Source organism: Pseudonaja textilis, chromosome 2 (genome assembly GCF_049901715.1).
Source record: "Pseudonaja textilis isolate UNSWEBS1 chromosome 2, rPseTex1.2, whole genome shotgun sequence".
NCBI lineage: Eukaryota > Metazoa > Chordata > Lepidosauria > Squamata > Elapidae > Pseudonaja > Pseudonaja textilis.
The window spans coordinates 7,406,923-7,428,582 of record NC_141991.1 but is presented as its reverse complement, the minus strand read 5'-3'; the positions used below and the strand labels follow the sequence as shown (position 1 = coordinate 7,428,582).

The following is a 21,660-nucleotide window of genomic DNA, read 5'->3' as shown; positions in this document are numbered from 1 at the left end:
CTGGTCAGGCTGGTTTCAACTCCGCATATGATGGTTTCTGTGGGGATGTGTTTGGGAGCGACAGTACCTAACATGAAGAAGGACACCAGACCCACACCCATGAGAGCCACACAAGATGCCACCACCACACTTCCATATAGAAAACAGACTCTCACCCATTCAGAAAATGAGACACGACCATGGACCAGAAGCTGCACTACAGCTGCATCACTACCCACTTCAAACCCCTCTGAGCCATACATGAAGCAAACCAACACCCACTATGAAGATGCAGCAGGACCACGAACTAGAAGCCAAACAGCAAGATCACAACTCACCAGCTCAAATCCCCCAGCAACTAAGACTAACCTGAGCACAACCAAGCCCCCACCTGAACAGAACACGCCTCCAACCAATCAGAACACGGCTAACCCCCCAACCAATCAGAACACAGCCAAACCCCCTACCAATGAGAACACACCCCCACCCAATCAGAACACAGCCAAGCCCCCACCCAATCAAGTCCCACCCCCACTGGCAGTTAAAAGGAGGAAGCAGCTGCAATCTCACATTACTCTGAGAAGCACAGAGCCAGAGACAGAAGCCTGAAGATGATGAATGAGACTTCATCGAAACGTTGCCTAGATACTTTGAATCTTACGCGGGAGAAAACCCGAACAACCAAAGATCCACATATATATATATATATATATATATGTGTGTGTGTGTGTGTGTGTGTGTGTGTGTGTGTATGTGTATGTGTGTGTGTATGTGTGTATGGAGATATATATATATATATTCATATTCTTAAGTTTTTGTGGGTACTACATGTATGGCATTCAGCTTTGTTCGGGTATTTTCCAACGTCATTGTAGAAGCCTGATGATGGCAGATGAGATTCTGCCAAACATCGCTACAACTTTAAAAGCACAATATATATATATTTATATATATGATATTCGCTTGTTTGATTTTCCCACGGCAGTTGTGCTTTAAAGTTGTAGAGCGTTTCGCAGAATCTCATCTGCCACAGAAGCCTGCTACAACTTTGTTGCTACAACTTTAAAAGCACAACTACAATGACGTGGGAAAATACCCAAACAAAGCCGAATGCCACACATGTAAGTACCCCAAAACTTAAGAATATATATATATATATATATGTGTGTGTGTGTGTGTGTGTGTGTGTGTGTCTCATACACACACACACACACAAAACCTCAGAAAACACACACACACACACATATATATAATTATATTATATATATATAAATAAATTATATATATATATAATTATATATATGTATGTGTGTGTGTGTTTTCTGAGGTTTGTGTGTGTGTGTGTGTGTATAGATAGATAGACACACAAACACACACACACACACGCGATGCATACCCCGGCGGCCACCAGGGGGCAGCCAAGCGACCCTTTTCATTCTTTCCCTAAGGTTTGCACGCCTTGGGAGCCCCGCTGCAAAGACACCATTGCACCACAGCCGCCCAATAGCGCATCCTTTCCATAGCCCGGCTTTGGGCTGCCCTCTGGCGGCCGTCCGGATTTTGCAACCGCCATTACTCTCTCCCTCCTCCTCGCAAACAACGCCCCCCCCCACCACCCCCGCCGCCTGCCCGTCCAGGTAGCCTCTCCTCCTCTCCTCGGCCCGCCTCCCTCTTCCCGACCCGCCCCACCCCGGATTGGCTCCTCCTCCTCCTCCTCTTTTCTGGGAAGCGGAGCACAAAGGGAAACCTCCGTCACGGCCTTCCCCCTTTCCACCCTCCCCGCGAGAGGAGATCCGTGGCTCAGGTGAGTCCCTTCTTTTGCAACGCTCAGCTCTTGCAGGATTGCAAACGGGGTGCAATGATCGCGGCCCCCCTCCCCACAACCCGGGTGTCCACCGGACCCATCCACCCCCCACTTCCGAGGCTTGCACTACAACTCCCATTGTCCCCGGAGCCCGCTTTGCCGCAGCTTCCCATGTGGCTGGCTCCCTCGCTTCCCCTTTTTCCACCCTCCCCTCCCCCCCATAGGCACTTCCTTCCTTTCCCCTCCCTTTCCCATCGTTTTGCACCGCGGATCTCCTCTCCACGCTTTCCACGGGGGGGCTCGTGTCCTTGCTTTCGGCCCCTCCCGTTTTCTATTTATTTCTATTTATTTATTTATTTCCCCCCCTCCCAGGCCAATCCTAGCCATTAAAGAGAGTAAGTAGATCCTTGATTTCTGATTTTATCCCTCCTTCCTCCTTGGAAAAGAGAAGGCGAGAGAGATTTGGGAGGAGGTGGTTTAGGGGGGCGCAGAATCTCCCCTTTTTTTAAAAAAACTGGGGGAACCGCCCCCCCTTGGGATCCGTTGGGATCTTTCCGAGGGAGATTCCCGCCGCCCTTCCACAAGCGATTCCCCCCCCTTCCCTTTACATACAAGGATCCAATATGGTGGGATTGGTGGAATCCCCCGGATTTAGAAGGGCTGGGATCCACAAGGGAGGTGGGTGGGTTTTTTTTTTTTGCAAAATATGCAAACATTTTTGCATGGGTTTTATTTTATTTCTTCCCTCGTAGGATGAACGTGTTTGTTTTTTTTAAAAAAAAATCCTTTTCTTGGGGGTATTCAAGGGAGGGGGGAAAAAAACCCCCCAAGTATGGGCAAAGAATTGTGATTGCTAAAAAAAAGAAGAAGAAAAAAGCCAAAACTGGGCCTGTTGTGGGCGTGAGTGCTGGTCTTTTTCCTCCCCACCTCCACAATGTTTTAATTTTTTTTGTTCCCCTTCTTGGAGGAAGACTTAAGGGCTCAGGACTTAAGGCCTTAGGAAGGAAGCAAAGGCAAAAAATTCAGGGTGGGTGGGGATAAACCCCCCCCCTCCTCCCAGAGGTGTTGTGGTTTAATTTGGCTAGACCTCTGGGTGGAAGGTGAAGGTGGAGAAGGGCCATGGAGGTGGGTGGCTGAGTGTTGGAGCCCCAGAGAGGGACGCTCCTTTTAATGCCCGCCCCGTAGGTGAAAGAATGGAACACACCTCCAGGGTGCATATCCTGGACGAAGGCGTTCTCTGCTTACTCTTCCAATAGTTGGTGGGATCTATCGGCTTCCAAACTAGAATATAGCCGAGATGGCGAACCTATGCCACGCGTGCCGGAAGTGCCACACAGAGCCACTTCTGCTGACACGTGAGAGGTCGCCCGGAAGAGCCCCACTGCGCAGGCGGGCACGCTCCCCCGCCAGCCAGGTGATTGAGTATCTGCCACGCATGCGTGGGGGGAGACGTACATGTGAGAGATGCACACGCGTGTGCAGAGGCATGTGGCATGAGGGGGGTTGCGTGTGCGTGCGCAGAGGCGTGCGGTGCAGGGGGTCGATGTGGGGGTGGCGGGGAGTCGCACGCGCATTGCATCGTGGGTGCAGGCATGCGAGCGCACTTTTGGCTGCAAAAGTGGAAAAGGTTAGCCTTCACTGGAATATAGAATAGAATAATAGGGATAGGATGGAATGGCATGGAAGAATAGAAGTAGAATTAGAAATGGAAGAATAGAAATAGAATAGATGGAATGGAATAGAATAGAATGAAATATAATATAGAATAGAATGATAGGGATAGGATGGAATGAAAGAATAGAAATAGGAATAGAGTAGATGGAATAGAATAGAATGAAATAGAATACAGAATAGAATAATAGGGATAGGATGGAATGGAATCAAGAATAGAAATAGAATAGAAATAGAATAGATGGAATGGAATAGAATAGAATGAAATAGAATATAGAATAGAATAGGGATAGGATGGAATGGAAGAATAGGAATAGGGATAGAATAGATGGAATAGAATAACATAGAATAGAGATAGGATGGAATGGAAGAATAGAAATAGAAGAATGGAAATGGAATAGAATAGAAAATAGAATATAATAGAAAAGAGTATAATTCATTTTTGGCCAAGTTTGATTAGACACACAAGGAATTTGTCCCCATTGCAATTTTTCTCTCAGTGTACATACAAGCAACAAATGATAAATCATCGTCATAGTACAGAGTATGACAAGTGATAGATCATTAGCAATAGCACTTAGACCAAAGGTCTTCACACTTTGCAAGTTTAAGATTTGTGGACTTCAACTCCCAGAATTCCTGAGTTAACATGACTGGAGGAGTTGAAGTCCAGAAGTCTTAAAGCTGTCAAATTTAAAGACCCCCCTAGCTTAGAATTATCTATTGCCTCACAGTCCTTTACAGCCCTCTCTAAGCGGTTTTTACAGAGCCAGCCTCTTGCCCTCGACAATCTGGGCCCTCAATTTGCTAACCTCAGAAAGAAGGATGGAATGGGTTAAAAAGAGTGGAAAGGAGATCTGATTTGGCTAGCCCTAGGTAGTCTTTGGCTTACAACTGTTCATTTAGTGACTGATGTTACAGCATCACTGAAAAAAGGTGACTTATGACCAGTTTGCTGCTGCTGTAACACCGTAGTCTACAGATCCCCTGGGAGAAACTAATCCGGCTGCCTGATTTTAAAAAATACCATTGAATCTCGGCAATGTAATTTTGCTTCAGACAAGAAGGCGGTGGAGAGAGTGGTGAGGACGGCAGAAAAGATGATGGGTAGTTCACTTCCTTCTATGTGGGACACGGCATAAAAATGACGCTTGAGCAGGGACCGCAGGATTGCCTGGGATGCTACACCTCGTCACGACCTGTTTTCCTTGTTACTGTCGTCTTCGTGGTATCCAAAGCACATTTAGTCTCAGTCACAGTTTCGTTCCATGTAGAATAGAACAGCGGTGTCAAACTCAAGGCTCACGGGCTAGATGGAGCCCATGGGGTGCCTAGATCTGGCCTGTGGGGGCCACCCTGGAAACAGCTAAAGACCGGCCCGCGGTGCCTCTGCCAGCGAAAATGGAGTTTGGGAGCCTGTTTTCAGTAGCAGATGCACTTGGGCGGCCACAGATTGTCATGCCGCTGTCGGAATCTGACTCCGAAGGGGAAGCCAAACAGTTGACAGGGAGTGGGAGTATGGCTCCATTGGCTGTGGAGGAAACTGTGGAAGGGCAAGTCCAGCTGGGCAGAGCAAGGGAGAGGGAGTTCAGAGGAAGACCCAGGCCCATCCCCTCTTCATCCTAGGGCACGCAGGGAGGAACAGAGAAGGGAGCAATGTGAGTTGCGTGGCTTATGGGGGAGGAAAGGGCCCTGATTCCCTTCATTAGCTGCGGCTGGGAATACAGTGTATAAAAGAGGAAGCTGTGCATAGCAAGTGGTTGGGAGCAAACATGAATTTATCTGGTATCGTTTTAGCTTATCTGTGTTCCTGGCATATTCCCAACTGAGTTCTGCGGTGCTTTCAAGTCTGAAATTCTTTCTCCTGCCCTGTCAAGTTAATTACTTCGGCTTGGTTTGTTCGGATTTTTAGTTACAGTTTTTATGTACCTTGTTTTGGACTGAATTTTCTATGGTTAAAGGCTGTTCCTGGGAGAGTTTTTCTCCATCCAAAGGTAACCTGGACATTGGGGGCAAAGTTGGAGTTAATAAAGGGACTCTTATTGCTTACTTGACTGTGTTGCTTTTGTGCCACACCCCCAGTCATCACACAAGTGCACCCCAAACAAGTGGCGTTGAGCTGTCCCTGTGCATCCTGGCCATGCCCAAACTGCCTTGGAGGTCTTCTAATCCAACCTCCTGCTGAGGCAGGAAACCCTATACTGGGGGTGTCAAACTGGAGGCCCGTGGGCCGAATTCGGCCCACAAAGTGCTTAAATCTGGCCCGCGGGGCCCGCCTGGAAATAGCAAAGGACTGGTCCACCGTAGCTCTGGCAGCCAAAAAAGAGTGTCGGGGCCCTTGCACATCCCCCCGTACTCCATTTTGGTCATCCTGGATGAAAACGGAATGCGGGGAGCTACACGAGGCCCCCCCTGCATCCCATTTTGGCCGGCAGGAGGCGTCTGTCCCATCTCCCCTTCCCCAATATTCTATATATAGCATCAACCTTGTGAACTCACCAAGTTTCCTCTTTCCGCTACATATTCAAAATGGACAGTGATTAATGTGTGTGTGTGTGTGTGTGTGTGTGTGTGGCGTATATAATTTGTTTGTCAAACATGTACAAGATAACAAGTATAGGTATGAACATAAACAGGAACAAAGGAAGTAAATACAGATAAATGGGGACAGGGATGGTAGGCACGCTGGTGCGCTTATGCACGCCTCCCCCCCGGACCTCTTAGGAATGGGGTGAGGTCCAGGGTAGACAATTTGAGGTTGAAGCTGTGAAGGGTTGAGGCTGTAACAATGGATTTGGGTAGGGCATTCCAGGTGTTGACCACTCTGTTGCTGAAGTCATAGTTTTGATATATACAACGTGCAGGCTCATGCACACATATACATATGTGTGTGTGTGTATGTATATAGGTAAAGGTTATCCTTGCACATATGTGCTAGTTGTTTCCGGCTCTAGGGGGCAGTGCTCATCTCTGTTACAAAGCCAAAGAGCCAGCGCTGTCCGAAGACGTCTCGGTGGTTATGTGGCCGGCATGACTAAACACCAAAGGCGCATGGAACGCTGTTATCTTCCCACCAAAGTGGTCCCTATTTTTCTACTTGCATTTTTACATGCTTTCAAACTGCAAGGTTGGCAGAAGCTGGGACAAGTAACGGGAACTCACTCCATTATGCGGCGCTAGGGATTCGAACCGCTGAACTGCCAACCTTTCTGATCGACACGCTCAGCATCTTAGCCACTGAGCCACCGCATCCCCTTATATGTATACAGCATGTGTATATGTGTGTTACAGATGGGTATGGATAAGATATATGCTTTTTCTTTTAAGTGCAGGCAACAAAATTTCATTTTTAATGCGGGCCAATGTGTTCACAGTAAAAAAAAATAATGACAATCCACATCTTATATCTTTTCTTGCACGTTCTAAGGCTGAAGAGTTTCCACTATCTGAATCTCCGGAAGAAACTTGGCTGTCCAGCAGCGTGATCTTCTAACCTGTTTGGGGTTGAATTCAGAGATGGAAGACCAGGATTTGACCAGCCTGGAAGCTGGAAGGAACCTCGATGTCCTGGATGTTGCAAACGGGGCAGAATTCTGGGGGAAGAAAGTACAGAATATCCTGCGCGGGGTGCACACTTGCTGGTCAGAACAGCACAAACGTTTCAGGGAGTTTTGTTACCAAGAAGCAGAAGGGCCTCGGGAAGTCTGGAGCCGGATTCACGACCTTTGCCACAAATGGCTGAAGCCCAAAAGGCATACGAAAGCTCAGATCTTGGATCTGGTGATTCTGGAGCAGTTCCTGAAAATTTTACCCCCGGAGATGGGGAACTGGGTTCGAGAGTGCGGGCCGGAGACCAGCTCGGAGGCCGTCGCCTTGGCGGAAGGATTCCTTCTGAGCGAGATAGAGGGCGCACAAGTAAGTGCATTATCGTCGGGTTTTCCTAAATCGTTGGTTCGGTTTTGGAAAGCAATCCAAAAAGACATCCTTTTCTGGATTTTACCCAAGAAAGGGATAGCCAATTCCAGGATGGCGGAAATCTTGAGCAAGTGGACATTTTCTAAAGGTAAAGGTTCCCCTCGCACATGCGTGCTACTTGTTTCCGGCTCTAGGGGGCGGTGCTCATCTCCGTTACAGAGCCAGCTCTGTCTGAAGACGTCTCCGTGGTCATGTAGCTGGCATAAACGGGGACAGTAAAATGGACGGTAGGCACACTGGTGCACTTATGCACGTCCCTAAAGAACCTCTTAGGAATGGGGTGAGGTCCATGGTAGACAGTTTGAGATTAAAGTTGTGAGGGTTTGAGGCTGTAACGACGGATTCGGGTAAATCATTCCAGATATTGACTACTGTTGCTGAAGTCATATTTTCTATATATACAACACGCATGCACAGACATACACGTGTGTGTGTGTGTGTATAAGTAAAGGTAAAGGTTCCCCTCATACACATGTGCTAGTTGTTCCCGGCTCTTGGGGGCGGTGCTTATCTCTGTTACAAAGCCGAAGAGCCGTCGCTGTCTGAAGATGCCTCCGTGGTCATGTGGTCAGCATGACTAAATGCCAAAGGCGCACGGAACGCTGTTATCTTCCCACCAAAGTGGTCCCTATTTTTCTACTTGCATTTTTTACATGCTTTCGAACTGCTAGGTTGGCAGAAGCTGTTACCAGTAATGAGAGCTCACTCCGTGGCGCTAGGGATTCAAACTGCCAACCTTTCTGACTGACAAGCTCAGCATCTTAGCCACTTAGCCACCCCGTATTAGATATATTTTGTCATTTATGAAAATAATAAAGGCAGGAAATAAATAAATTAAAACCAGGAAATGAAAATGAGGCTGAGGTGATTGATTATGGCATCTCCTCAGTTCTGTTAGTACAGATTAGTGCTTGTCTTACAACATTTTGGTTAATGACTGTTCAAAGTTACAACAGCACTGAAAAAAAAAGGGCCTTATGACCATTTTTCATACTTAACGATGCAGTGCTAGGGATTCGAACTGTCGACCTTTCTGATCAACAAGCTCAGCGTCTGAGCCACTGAGCCACGATGTCCCTTATTCTCTATTCACACGTTATTAAACTACAGCAGGGTTTGCTTAACTACAGTTTATCAAACGAAGTGTGATTGCTTGGATCACCTCACACACTGAGCTATCAAGCGTACAATTCATAGAAATCATTGTTAAGAATTCTTCCCAAGCTTTAAAAGAGTCTGGGCAGTTGCAGGTAAGAACAGAAATACAGCTAGTCCTCAACTTACAACAGTTTCTTTAGTGACCGCTCGAAGTTACAACATCACTGGAAAAAGTGATGTGATTGTTTTTCACATTTACAACCATCGCAACGGCGTCCCCACCACTGCATGATCAAAATTCGGACAGTTGGCAACCGACTCATATTTATGACAGTTGGCGTGTCCCAGGGTCATGTGATTCCTCTTTTGCGACCTTCCGACAAGTCAGTACGGAAGCCAGATTGACTTAACAACTAGTAAGAAAGTTCGTAAAATGGGGCAAAACTCACTTAACGATCTCGCTTAGCAACAGAAAATTTCAGCTCAGTTGTCGTAAGTCGAGGACTACCTGTACCATAACCTTTTATATGTTTGAGGAATGCTGTTCACCTGTATTTTAAGAAAACTTGTCGACGTCTTGGCAGGGATCATGTGAAGAAATTGGTGAAGAGGGGTCAAAGTGGACTGCTGAAAGACTGAAATAGTAAATAAAATATTGAAATATTAAATTAGATCTCATATTCAGAGGAACATTCAAGTAATGCGGTGGCCTAAAGGCGGAGCTCTCACCTCACAATCAAGAGGTTGTGAGTTTGATCCTAGGTAAAGGTGATATTTCTCTCTCTGGGCTTATTGAGAATATTATCTGCTGAACAAAACTGCATTGGTGACAGGAAGGGCATTCAGCCACTAAAACACCGCTAGTTCCATTCAGTTGCCCAGACTCCACCCCGCAAGGGATTATGAGGTTGTTAAAAGATGAAGATTGAGATACCCTGGTGGTGGTTGGCTAATTGATTTGGTTTGTATAATGGCCCATCAACTTAGGTCCTAGCCAGATTGGGCCTTGTTTACCTTTTTCAAAATCAGCCAGGTTCAATTAGATGCTATCCCATGAAGATCTCGCTGTCATATCCATGTAGTTTTATTGACCACAAAAAGGAAGTGATTTCTCATTGCCATGTTCCAGCATTAATGAATTAATTCAGTCATTTATTTCTACATACCTGTTACTCAGGTAGTCCTTGACTTACAACAGTTTGCTTAGAAACCCTTTGAAGTCACAACGGCACTGAAAAATCTGACTTATGACCATTTTTTCACACTCGACGGTTGTAGCATTTCTCACAGTCACGTGATCAAAATTCAAGCACTTGGCAAGCAACTCGTGATAATTGTAGAGTCCCGGGTGTCAGGGACTGATGTGTCTCAGAGTCGGCTAGCTGTCAGGGCTCCGGCAGTTACCCCCCCATTTAAATCATGAGTCTCTAGCCAAATTTCCAAAACTTAGATTTATTAGTACACATGCCGGCGCTGCCTGGGTGTAGCCAACTCTGAGATGCATCATTCGTTGTCACCCTTGACCCTGGTTTTCCCTCACCCCCTGGGTGTATCATTAATTCATATTCTCCAATGGGACACATCCATAGCCAAGAGTCATCAATCATGCTCTCCAGTTAGAATTTTGTGCAGCAGAAACTTTGTTCACCTAGAAACTATCTTTGAAAACATTTATGGAATGCAAGCTGCCATCTCCCTTTCTGTTGGCAACTCTAAAAAGACCATAGAAATATTTTGAGTTGACACCGGGGTCATGTGATCGGCTTTTGTGACCTTCTGACCAGCAACCTCAAGGGGGAAGCCAGATTCACTTAACCTCTTACTAACTTAAAACAATTGAACAAGTTGTTGAACCCACAAAAATGATGAGTAATTTCCTTTGCATGGATTCTTCTTCCTGGTTCCAGGCGCAAGGGATGCTGGCCAGACCTGCCTCAGAGTTTCCTGACCCAGACAGTTTATCAGCCACCGCGAATCCAAGGTTGCCATTTGAGAAAATCCTGAATGATAAGGCCACTTCTCTAGGTAAAGATCAGCGGGTGGTGTCTCATTGAGTCGATCGCCTTTTCTCACGATCCCATGAGAAAAGATACGAAGTGTAAAATCTGTCTTTGTTTTTTACGTACAGAAAACCAAGGGGCCGTTGAGAGTGGGAGAGGCACTGCTTCTCTGCAGTCAGATCAGGTAAGACAAGGATTGTGCAGAGAAGCGTGTGAGTAAAGGTGTCCGCAGGATGGGTAGCTTTCATCAGAATGACAGAAACTTGGCTATCAAACAAAAACAGTTTGAGGAACAAGCCAATCTGCAAAAACCTTTGACTTTACAAATCTGTTGTTCCCCATCCAGACCCCCATAGCCTCCAAGCATTGCAAGGGGGCAGCAACAGCATCACTTGGATCAGTGGTGCCTAACCTTTTTGGGCTCCTGTGCCAAAAATTGTGCATGTGCTTGCACGCTCATGCTTCTGCGCCAGCACCCAGAAAGTAACGTGCATCCCTCACGCCCCCTATGCATGCACGCACAATTCCCCATGCTGCTGCAGCCCCCTTGTCTGCACTACACCTCACAGCTGATTTTCGGCCGGTTTGAAGCCTTTTTCAGCCTCCCAGAGGCTTGAGGAAGACTCCTGCAGGCTTTTCAGGATGAAAATTAGGCCCATTTCATCATTTCCAGAAAAACAGGAAGTGACGAAACGGGTTTAGTTTTCAGCCTGAAAAGTCTGCAGAGGTCTTCCTCAAGCCCCTGGGAGTTCAAAAAAGGCCTCAAACTGGCCGAAAATCAGCTGTGAGGTACGCGCATGCGCAGTGAGGTAAGTTTGTCTGCAGCTTGTGTGCCAGCACAAATGGCTCAGCTCTACCATGCATGCGCATGCGCTTCCCACTGGCTAACTGGTCTCCATATCTCTGCTGTGCAGGCGCAGGGGGCAGGTTGCAGGTCGCATACATGGGGGGCATATGCATACATGAGGGAGCCCCTTGCATTTTGGGTATCATACCAACACTCGGGGGTCCAAAAGGTTCTCCATTACTGCCCTATACCATTTCTGACAGATGGCTGTCCAGTCTCCTCTTGAAAGCTTCCAGTGATGAAGCTCCCACAACTTCTGAAGGCAACTTCTGTTCCATGGGTTGATTGTTCTCGCTGTCAGAAAAGTTTCTCCTTTTTTTCCAGGTTAAATTTTTCCTTGTTCAGTTTCCATCCATTATTCCTTGTCTGGCCTTCAGGTGCCTTGGAAAATAGTTTGACTCCCTCTTCTTTGTGGCAGACCCTGAGATATTGGAACACTGCTATCATGTCCCCTACTCCTTCTCTTCATTGCCCAGTTCCTGCAACTGTTCTTCGTATGTTTTAGTCTCCAGTCCTTAACGCAGCAGCCTCCTACCTTTTGGTACCAGAGACCGGTTCCGTGGAGAAAGGTTTTTCCACAGACAGGAAGGGAGGCATGGTATTGCATGCTGCCTGCATACCACTGATGGGGATTTCTCTTGTATATGGAGATGTGTATGTACAGAAGTGTAGAGAAAATGTATGTAGAGTAGTAAAGTAAAGTCCTACACTTAGGCAAGAAAAACCAAAAGTGGGTGAAACCAGGCTCAATAGCAGTAACTGTGAGAGGGATCTTGGAGTCTTAGTGGACAACCAGCTAAATATGAGCCAGCAGTGTATAGCAGCAGCCAAAAAAGCTAATGCAACCCTAAATTGTATTAACAGAGGGATACAATCAAGATCAAGTGAGGTCCTAATACCATTCTATAAAGCCTTAGTAAGACCACATCTAGAGTACTGCATCCAGTTTTGGTCACTGCACTATAAAAAAGATGTTGAGACTCTAGAAAGAGTGCAGAGAAGATGAGGGGGCTGGAGACTAAAATATACGAAGAACGATTACAGGAACTGGGCATGGCCAGTCTAGGGAAGAGAAGGACCAGGGGAGACAGGATAGCAGTCTTCCAATATTTGACGGTCTGCCACAGAGAGGAAGGGGTCAAGCTATTTTCTAAAGCACCCGAAGGCAAGACAAGGAATAATGGATGGAAACTGAACAAGGAGAGATTTAACCTGGAAATAAGGAGAAACTTTCTGACAGAACAATCAACCAATGGAACAGAAGTTGCCCTCGGAAGTTGTGGGAGCGCCATCAGTTGAGACTTTCAAGAAGAGATTGGACTGCCATTTGTCAGCAATGGTGTAGGGTCTGCTGCTTGGTCAGGCAGTTGGACTAGATGACCTACAAGGTCCCTTCCAACTCTGATTATCTGCCAATCTTGTTTGCGGGGGGCCGGTTGCTGGCATGCTCACAGCCAGTGTCGGTCCACCAACTGGGGGGTTGGTGACCCCTTCCCTAATGGACCTGTGACACCCACAGGTCCCAACCGGAAACCGGAAATCTGAACAACTTTGTCAGGTGTTCAACAAATTCCTCTTGCCTTGCCTTTGTATTAAGTAAAAGAATCGTGTTTTGGCTTTGCGTGATGTATTAGTCCTGTCACCTTCTCTCTGTTAAGAAATTTAAAGGCCACTGAGAAAATGTTGGCTTATAGAATAACAGGTTTCCTTCTTTCAGGGCTCAGGGCCTTTTAGCAAAGTGGCTACGGAGGAAAGGACTCCATTAGATCCACACCAGATGGACGCTCTAGAGGAGAATTACGGGATGGTGCCCTCTCTGGGTAAGTTTTTGTCTTGGTTACGATAACCAGAAATGACTGCCATCCATTGTGGTAAACCAAACTTGGCAAGTTTAAGACTTGTGGACTTCAACTCCCAGAATTCCTGACCTAACATGACTGGAGGAGGAATTCTGGGAGTCGAGGTCCCCAAGTCTTAAAGCTATCAAGTTTGAAGACCCCTGGGCCCGAGCATGGAAGGCAGTGAGAATAGAAAGCCAGTTTGGCCTAATGGTTAAGATAACACGTTAGAAACTGGGAAACCGTGAGTTCTAGTCCTGCCAAGGCATGAAAGTGGGCTGGGTGAGTTTGAGCCAGTAATTCTTTCTCAGCCCAACTGACCTTGCAGGATTGTTGTTGTGGGGAAAATAGGAGGAGGACAGAGTATTAGGTAAAGGTTCCCCTCGCACATACGTGCTAGTCGTTTCTGGCTCCAGGGGGCAGTGCTCATCTCCGTTACAAAGCCGAAGAGCCAGTTCTGTCCGAAGACGTCTCCGTGGTCATCTGGTTGGCATGACTAAACACCGAAGGTGGACGGAACGCTGTTACCTTCCCACCAAAGTGGTCCTTATTTTTCTCCTTGTATTTTTTTACATGCTTTTGAATTGCTAGGGTGGCAGAAGTTGGGACAAGTAACAGGAGCTCACTCCGTTACTCAGCGCTAGGGATTCAAACCACCAAACTGCTGACCTTTCTGATCGACAAACTCAGCGTCTTAGCCACTGAGCCACCACGTCCCTTATTCTCCATTCACACATTGCTCTTCTCTGTACTTTTTCTAGAGTCTCAACATCCTTTTCATAGTGTGGTAACCAAAACTGGATGCAGTACTCTAGGTGTGGTCTTACTAAGGCTTTATAGAGTGGTATTAGTACCTCACTTGATCTCGATTGCATCCCTCTGTTAATGCAACTTAGCATTGCACGGGCTTTTTTTGGCTGCTGCTGCACGCTGCTGGCTCATATTTAGCTGGTTGTCCACTAAGACTCCAAAATCCCTCTTACAGTTACTGCTATTAAGCCTGATTTCACCCAATCTATATGTGTACTTTTGGATTTTTCTTGCCTCTATGTAGGACTTTACTTTTCTCTACATTGAATTTCATTTTGTTAGATAGGGCCCAGTGTTGAAGTCTGTAAAAATCCATCTGGATTTTCAGCCTATCTTCATGGGTGTTAGCTCTTCATATTCTAGTCATATTCTTCTAAGGTGTTAGCTACTCAAATAATAAAGGCAGGATAGAAATAAATAAAAACCAACACTAGCTTAATTCATACTGACTGCCAGTCTCCTTGTCCAAGATTACCTGTGTGTTTTCTATAGGAACCTTCAAACTCTCCAGCTAACCTAGTTGCTCTTTGGTGTGTAAGAACTACAAATACTTGCCATTCGTGTTTTAACTTGTAATTAAGCAAAGGGCCAAATTTAAAGCCATAATGGTTTGGTACTGTAAAATGCTCCTGAAGTAATTTTGTTTGTTTCTTTTCTTTCCTTGGTACTTTGTTTCAGTGCCCCAAACTAAATTCACGTCATGGCAGGAAGTAACTGAGGATTCATCTATCAAGGATTCTCAAGAAGACAGATTAGCAGGTAAGTCTTCAGTCATGGGTTCACACATAGCACTAAGCCATGGTTTGCTTAGCCACGTTTGCTGAATAAATTATGATCAGGTGGATTCACAAAACACATTATGTCCACCTAAACAAACTGTCAGGGTTCCAAGTAACAGGCCCATAGCTAGCAAAACTCCGAGGCAGGTGGATTCCTCAAAGAATAGCTTTATTGGATATATCATATTGTACCAAGCTGTACAAGGGTCTTCGAACTTGGCAAGTTTAAGACTTGCGGACTTCAACTTCCAGAATTCCTGAGCTAACATGACTGGAGGAGGAATTCTGGGAGTTGAAGTCCACAAGTCTAAAAGCTGTCAAGTTTGAAGACTCCTCCTGTACAATATCACATTGTACATATCATACCAAGCTGGCAGGAATAGCCAGAAGATAGGCTTAAGATGCAGAAGGATCTTGACAGACTTGAACATTGGGCGCTATCTAACAAAATGAAATTCAAGGGTGAAAAAAGTAAGGTTCTACATTTAGGCAAGAAAAATCAAAGGCACAGGTACAGTCTATGTGTTATCTTGCTCAATAGTAGTAACTGTGAGAGGGATCTCGGAGTCTTAGTGGACAATCATTTAAATATGAGCCAGCTGCCAAAAAAGTCAACACAGTTCTAGGCTGCATAAACAGAGGGATAGAATCAATATTACGTGAAGTGTTAATTCCACTTTATAAGGCCTTAGAAAAGCCGCACTTGGAATACGGCATTCAATTTTGGTCGTCATGATGTAAAAAAGATGTTGAGACTCTGGAAAGAGTGCAGAGAAGAGCAACCAAGATGATTAGGGGACTGGAGGCTGAAACATATGGAAAACACTTGCAGGAACTGGGTATGTCTAGTTTAATGAAAAGGAGGATTAGGGGAGACATGATAGCAGTGTTCCACTATCTCAGGGGCTGCCACAAAGAAGAGGGAGTCAAGCTATTCTCCAAAGCACCTGAGGGCAGGACAAAAAGCAATAGGTGGAAACTAATCAAGGAGAGAAGCAACTTAGAACTAAGGAGAAATTTCCTGACAGTTAGAATAGTTAATCAGTGGATCAACTTGCCTCTAGAAGTTCTGAATGCTCCAGCTCTAAAAGCTTTTAAAAAGATACTGGATAACCGTTTGTCTGAAGTGGTGTAGGGTTTCTTGCCTAACCAAGGGGGTTGGACTAGAAGACCTCCAAGCACCCTTCCAACTCTGTTATTCTATTCTATTCTAAATATTGGCACAGATCTGGAGAAAACCGACTCTGAAGGTTCTGGCAGTTTTCACCTAATTAAAAGTAAACATTTGTCACTCTCTGAAAACAATCAATCACATGGTCCAATCACGGCACTGTCTGGTTGCCTGGTGACATGACTCCGCCTTTCTCTGACCAGGTGTCAGAACGTCCTTGGCTCCCAAGAGAAAGTATTTTGTTTTGGCCTCGAAATTCCAGCTATCTCAAATCTTTTTGAGAGTTTTGCAGCAATAATTCAGCGCCAGAAAAATAAACACAGATGGCTGATGCTTCATTTAACATCTTTATAAACATAAGTAGATTGTACAAACCAGTTGTAGATTTCTCCAACATGGAGCAAAACTCAAACAGAAACATGTTGCAAGTTCAGAGCAGAGCTCCAGTCTTCAGCATGCAAGCAAGTTTAGTTTCATCTTCAATAGACTGACTCAGAGCTCAACATAGCTGCAGAGTTGCAGAGCTTAACATATAGTCAAGCCTAAACTTCTTTTAGTTTCAGTTTCCAGCCTAGGCTACTGCTAGTTTCACTTTCCAAAACAGTCCTCGTTGGCTGACTTAGTTGCTATGCCTATTCATTGGCTGACCTTGTTACTAAACTCCATTCCAGTTCATGAATATACTGACAAAATCCCAACGCTGCAACTGTCAAGATGGGCTTCAGTCAGATCAGCTTCATTGTTGATACTAACTTTTGGTTTGTATATATGCACATCATGTCAGTGTTTGTGCCAAGTCATTTTGGGTTTATTTTGTGATGGTTTAAAGAATAAGCCACAGTTCTAAACTGTTGAAGGTATAAAATCATGGTTTACAAACCGTAGTGTCTGCGCAAGCATAAAACTCAAGTCATCATGTGGTTAAGTATCATTTTGGTTGAAGGCATTGTCTCTTTGCATCTAACAGCTCTTCCAAGGTTGAGAGTAAAGTTTTCTCTGATTCTTCTTATTGATTTCATTCAGATGATGGAAAAAGCAGTAAACAGGATAAACTGAAGTCTGAAGAAAAACAGAAATGGGGACAGAAAGCTGTCCATTTTGAAGAGGCTGACTTCTCTCAAATTCCAAAACTAGAAGATTGTAACGAAGAAATGAAAAATACGAGCCACAGTAGAGAAAAACCTCCGAAATCCCTTGAGTTTGGAGGTGGCTTAAGTGAGCGGGTAAGCCTTCCTAAACCACAGAGAGCCCATTCAGGAGATAAAACCTATAAGTGCTTAGAGTGCGGAAAGAACTTCACAAACCTGAAGTCACATCAAAAGATGCACACGGGGGAGAAGCCATACAAATGCTCCGAGTGTGGGAAGAATTTCCGCTACAACATGAACCTGAAATCGCACCAGCGAATCCACACGGGGGAGAAGCCGTATAAATGTGCCGAATGCGGAATGACTTTCAGCTACAACATGAATCTGAAAACACATCAAAAAACCCACACGGGAGAGAAACCCTACAAGTGTTCGGAATGCGGGAAGAGCTTCACTCACAGCGTGAATATGAAGACCCATCAAAGAATTCACACGGGGGAGAAACCGTATAAATGTCCTGACTGTGGGCTGACATTCCGGTACAGCATGAACCTGAAAGCGCATCAAAAAATCCACACGGGAAGCAAACCGTTTCGATGTTCCCTGTGTGCCAAACGATTCAGTAACAGTTCAGACTTTAAACTGCATCAGCGGGTTCATGCAGGGGAAGAACTGTCTAATGCGCCCAAGGACTGAGTTTAAAGTGCAACGTGCAGCCTGTAAGATCGGGCGGGATGGATATTGTTGGATGTGGGATCCTGCCTTTCACATCTATCCAGGGGTGTTTAGAAGTTGGAGTTTAAAAATGACAAAATGAGGACCGTGGCCATGTGATTGAATGCCTGTCCCTTTTAACCTGTGCTGAACAGGAATCGCATTTTAAAAAAAACACCATAGAGTTTAGATCACATGGCCACAATTACCATCTAGATTGGGGTGTCAAACTCAAGGCCCGTCGGACAGATTCGGCCCACGGGGTGCTTAAATCTGGCTCATGGGGTTGGCCTAAAATAACAAAGGAGTGGTCCGCGCTGCCTCTGGCAGCCAAAACAGGGTTCAGGGGGCACATGTCGGCTCCCCCATGCCTCATTTTGGCCATCAAAGTGCAGGAGACCATCCAGACCGAAAACAGGGCATGGTGGGGGAATGCGCGCGCACACACACACACACCGGTGCCCAGTTTTGGCTGGCAGGGTGCTGCAGGAGGCACCTGTTCCATCTCCCCTGGCCAGTGGAGAACTACAATGCTGATCCAGCCCTCAAAGAAAACCAGTTTGACAGACCTGATTTAAGATAAATTTTCAATATCTCCTACAGCTCTTTCTACTTGCCTCAAAATAAGAAGTCAACTAAGTCTTGTAAAAGCGCTTAGTCTTGGCAGTGAATCTCACTGATAGTCTTAAAAGGTTGAATTCCAGCAGAGGACAGCTACATATTTTATGCACAGAAGTATCTCAGCTTAAAATAGCATCGCGCAATTCCCGGAAGTGAAAATCGATGCAAACAGTCCCGTATCTCACAATAACCTTCACTCCTAGCAAAAGTCTTGCATCACATCAGGGAATGTAGATAGGGGAGAATCGTATTAAATTGTAGAGCGTAGATGGGGAAGAACCATATTAAACTATAATATGGACTGGAAGGTGGGAAGATTTCCAGTGATTGCCCAATGCTTCATTTTAAGAGATTCCATGAATTCAGTGGAAAGTTATGTAAATAATCAAGGATCAATTTTTATTTGGCCGATCTGTTGCTAAGAAGGATTCAACATGGTAGGCCAGGATTCTTTGCTCAAAATGTGGCAGAAAATTCCTTCCAGTACATGTATTTGTGTTTTTAATTGAATAACTAGTGACCTCAAATTAACTTTGGCCAAAAAAATCCCCATCATTATAGTTAAAACTATATCTGATTTGTTGGGCAGTGGTGGGTTTTTAAAAAATCTCCCATGTTTTTTAATATCTCCATATTGTGACGCTGAGCTTGTCGATTGGAAAGTTCGGCAGTTCGAATCCCTAGAATCGCGTAACGGAGTGAGCTCCCGTTACTTGTCCCAGCTTCTGCCAACCTAGCAGTTCGAAAGCATGTTAAAAAATGCAAGTAGAAAAATAGGGACCACTTTGGTGGGAAGGTAACAGCGTTCGGTGCGCCTTTGGCATTTAGTCATGCTGACCCCATGACCACGGAGACGTCTTCAGACAGCGCTGGCTCTTCGGCTTTGTAATGGAGATGAGCCCCCCCAAGAGCCGGAAACTACTAGCACGTATGTGTGATGGGAACCTTTACCTTTATTGTGACTTTACAGCAGTGGTCCCCAACTTTTTCATCTTTGCCCAGCATTGCGGGGTGGGGGTGGTAAAAGGGTATAATTCCATGCAAGTGGCAGGCATGCACACAGCTCCTCCATTTGTGCAAGTGGAGCTTTGCAGTCAAGCACAGGTGCCTGCCACTCATGCAAGTAGAGTTATACATGTGAGCGCAACTGCCTGCCACTCGCATGAATGAAGCTCAGCACGCATCTCACCACTTGTTTATCCCGGTTCTAAACAGGCCACAGTCCCCTGCTTTACACAGTCATTTTTAATATATCAGTGTTGTGCTGCCTGCTTATTTTTGTCCAAGACTTGCTTTTAATTCAAGTTCCCAAAGCTCTAGAAGAGAAATGTGGAATTATCTTTTTTTTAAAAAACACCCTGTTTGATTTTTGCTTGTGAGGCAAGTTTTTCAAATGCAGCTTTCCCCAAATAAGCCTTTGTAAATCTTACTTACTACTGTTGGTAAAGAATTCTGGGTGGTGTACATGATTTAAAATGCTGTGGAGGATGGGAAAGTTGATCAAGGAAGAATTAAAATTATTGGACTGCACTGTCTTATTCTTTCTGTTGCAATGACTGAGGCAAATGGAACACCATGAGTGCTTTCAAGTGAAAATTGAAAGAGGAATTCCTTTACAACTCAACTTTTGGCTTACACGCTTTAAAAAGTCAGTGAATCAAGGAAGACCTTACTGACAAACTGATCACATTCTGCAGCTTAAAATTTAATCTTGCTTTCCTCTTTCAGTTTTTTCCTTGCTTGCATCATATCGCTTTTAATTTCCTTCCATTTGTCCTCATTCTCCAGCCCATTCTACAGTTTTCTTTGGTTTCAAATTATCAAGTTTAATGATCAAATTTAAAATATATATATATATATATATATAGTTATAGCTCAGTTCGATGTATCATTCTACTTTTCCAGAAAAAATGTCAATTCAACTAGATATTGATGGTAAATATTGTGATAAGACAGAAATTGTTTGGGTGAACGATTTAACCACCTGGCTTTGTGGTTAATTTTGTTTTCCTTTGAATTTGGTCATTTCTGCGTTGCCATCCGTTTGTGAAAGGGCAACTCCTATCAGTCATTTGCTTTGGGTATCAATGCTACTGTATACTCTGAATTTGTAAAGTAATAAATTGAGGCCCTCAGAATTCTCATAATAAAGGTTTCATAATGAAATATTAGGGATTTGATCAAGTATTTTCTCCAGTACTCTTATGTCTCATAAAGAATTCCCATAGGAGGGAGTCCTATAAAAATATTAAAAGAGCTACAGTATACTCAAAATGATCAGCTTGCCATAAAGGGCATTATTAAGAATACAGGGTGGAAAGAGTTTCATGTAAAACTATAACCCTAGGTTGAAAGATATGGATTAGAAAGAGAAATAATACTGGATACAAACAACAGACTACATATCAGTAGTAGGAAGTTATTGATCTCACCTACTTTACTTAGGTGATTGAAGTGGTAACCAAGTTGATAAATGTACAATATAGTTTTGAGTCTTCAGTTGTGACATGCATACAGGCAATAATATTCTACCTTGGTCCACTCCAAGCTTGGTTGTTTTCGTGCAGACTAGCACTGATGATGTTACCTAGTTTGGGTAATGAACCATTTGCAAGAAAACAACCAAGCTCAAAAGCATCAAGGATCCCTCATTTCAGCCCAGAGCCACAAATATTCTTGTTTATTTTAGTAATATGCTACCTCTCCCAAGAATTAGGATTGAACGTCTGAATGGTGCTGTGAAAGCCTGATCTGAGAAACTTAAATGAATGGGGGAGAAGGGGCAACCTTATTCCCCGCCCCCCAAATAACATGATGTCAAGTAAATGGTGGGGCAGGTAAGGGTATGAAAGATAGATATTGAATGCAAATACAGGGATAAAGTTATATGATCAATTTCAGGGTCTCTAAAGATGGACAAAGTATACAGTAAATAAGCAGAATGTTACATTTCAATGCATGGAGGTGAATATGAGCCAATACAAAATGGGATGAAACTCCTACATGGAATGCAAAGAGTGAAGGATATAATGAAAAGGGAACGAATACTGTAAGTGAGGAAACCACAGATATTTTTGAGATTGAAGAAATGGAACACAAAATTTTCCATTGAGCTGTCTCGAGCGTCCAGGTTGGGAGGAGCTCCAGTCTCGGCTCTCACAGGCTGAGCTTGAAATTGAGGAACGCCCCTCACCATCACGTGGTCCTCGGGCGCTCCCCAGTTTTTTGCTCAGCCTCGTGGCAAACAGGCTGTTTTTCTCTTGCT

At 44.8% G+C, this 21,660-nt stretch overlaps 1 protein-coding gene across 1 annotated transcript; it reads left to right on the top strand.

Annotated features, from left to right (window-relative positions):
* The first annotated feature begins 1,704 nt into the window (after positions 1-1,704).
* LOC113451243 (uncharacterized) lies at positions 1,705-20,561 on the top strand. The gene is made up of 7 exons (XM_087928247.1): positions 1,705-1,783; positions 6,882-7,369; positions 10,435-10,552; positions 10,656-10,711; positions 13,092-13,194; positions 14,701-14,781; positions 16,996-20,561. Exons 2-7 carry the CDS (start codon positions 6,971-6,973, stop codon positions 17,754-17,756), a joined length of 1,518 nt encoding a protein of 505 aa, XP_087784373.1. The 5' UTR covers positions 1,705-1,783; positions 6,882-6,970; the 3' UTR covers positions 17,757-20,561.
* Positions 20,562-21,660: the final 1,099 nt, after the last annotated feature.

What these genes read in the sequence shown, in the direction of transcription:
- LOC113451243 (XM_087928247.1), top strand. Translation starts at nt 6,971, where the DNA reads ATGGAAGACCAGGATTTGACCAGCCTGGAAGCTGGAAGGAACCTCGAT. An exon ending in CTTCTCTGCAGTCAGATCAG is followed by an intron (nt 10,712 to 13,091) that starts GTAAGACAAGGA and finishes TCCTTCTTTCAG; the next exon opens with GGCTCAGGGCCTTTTAGCAA. An exon ending in TCAAGAAGACAGATTAGCAG is followed by an intron (nt 14,782 to 16,995) that starts GTAAGTCTTCAG and finishes GATTTCATTCAG; the next exon opens with ATGATGGAAAAAGCAGTAAA.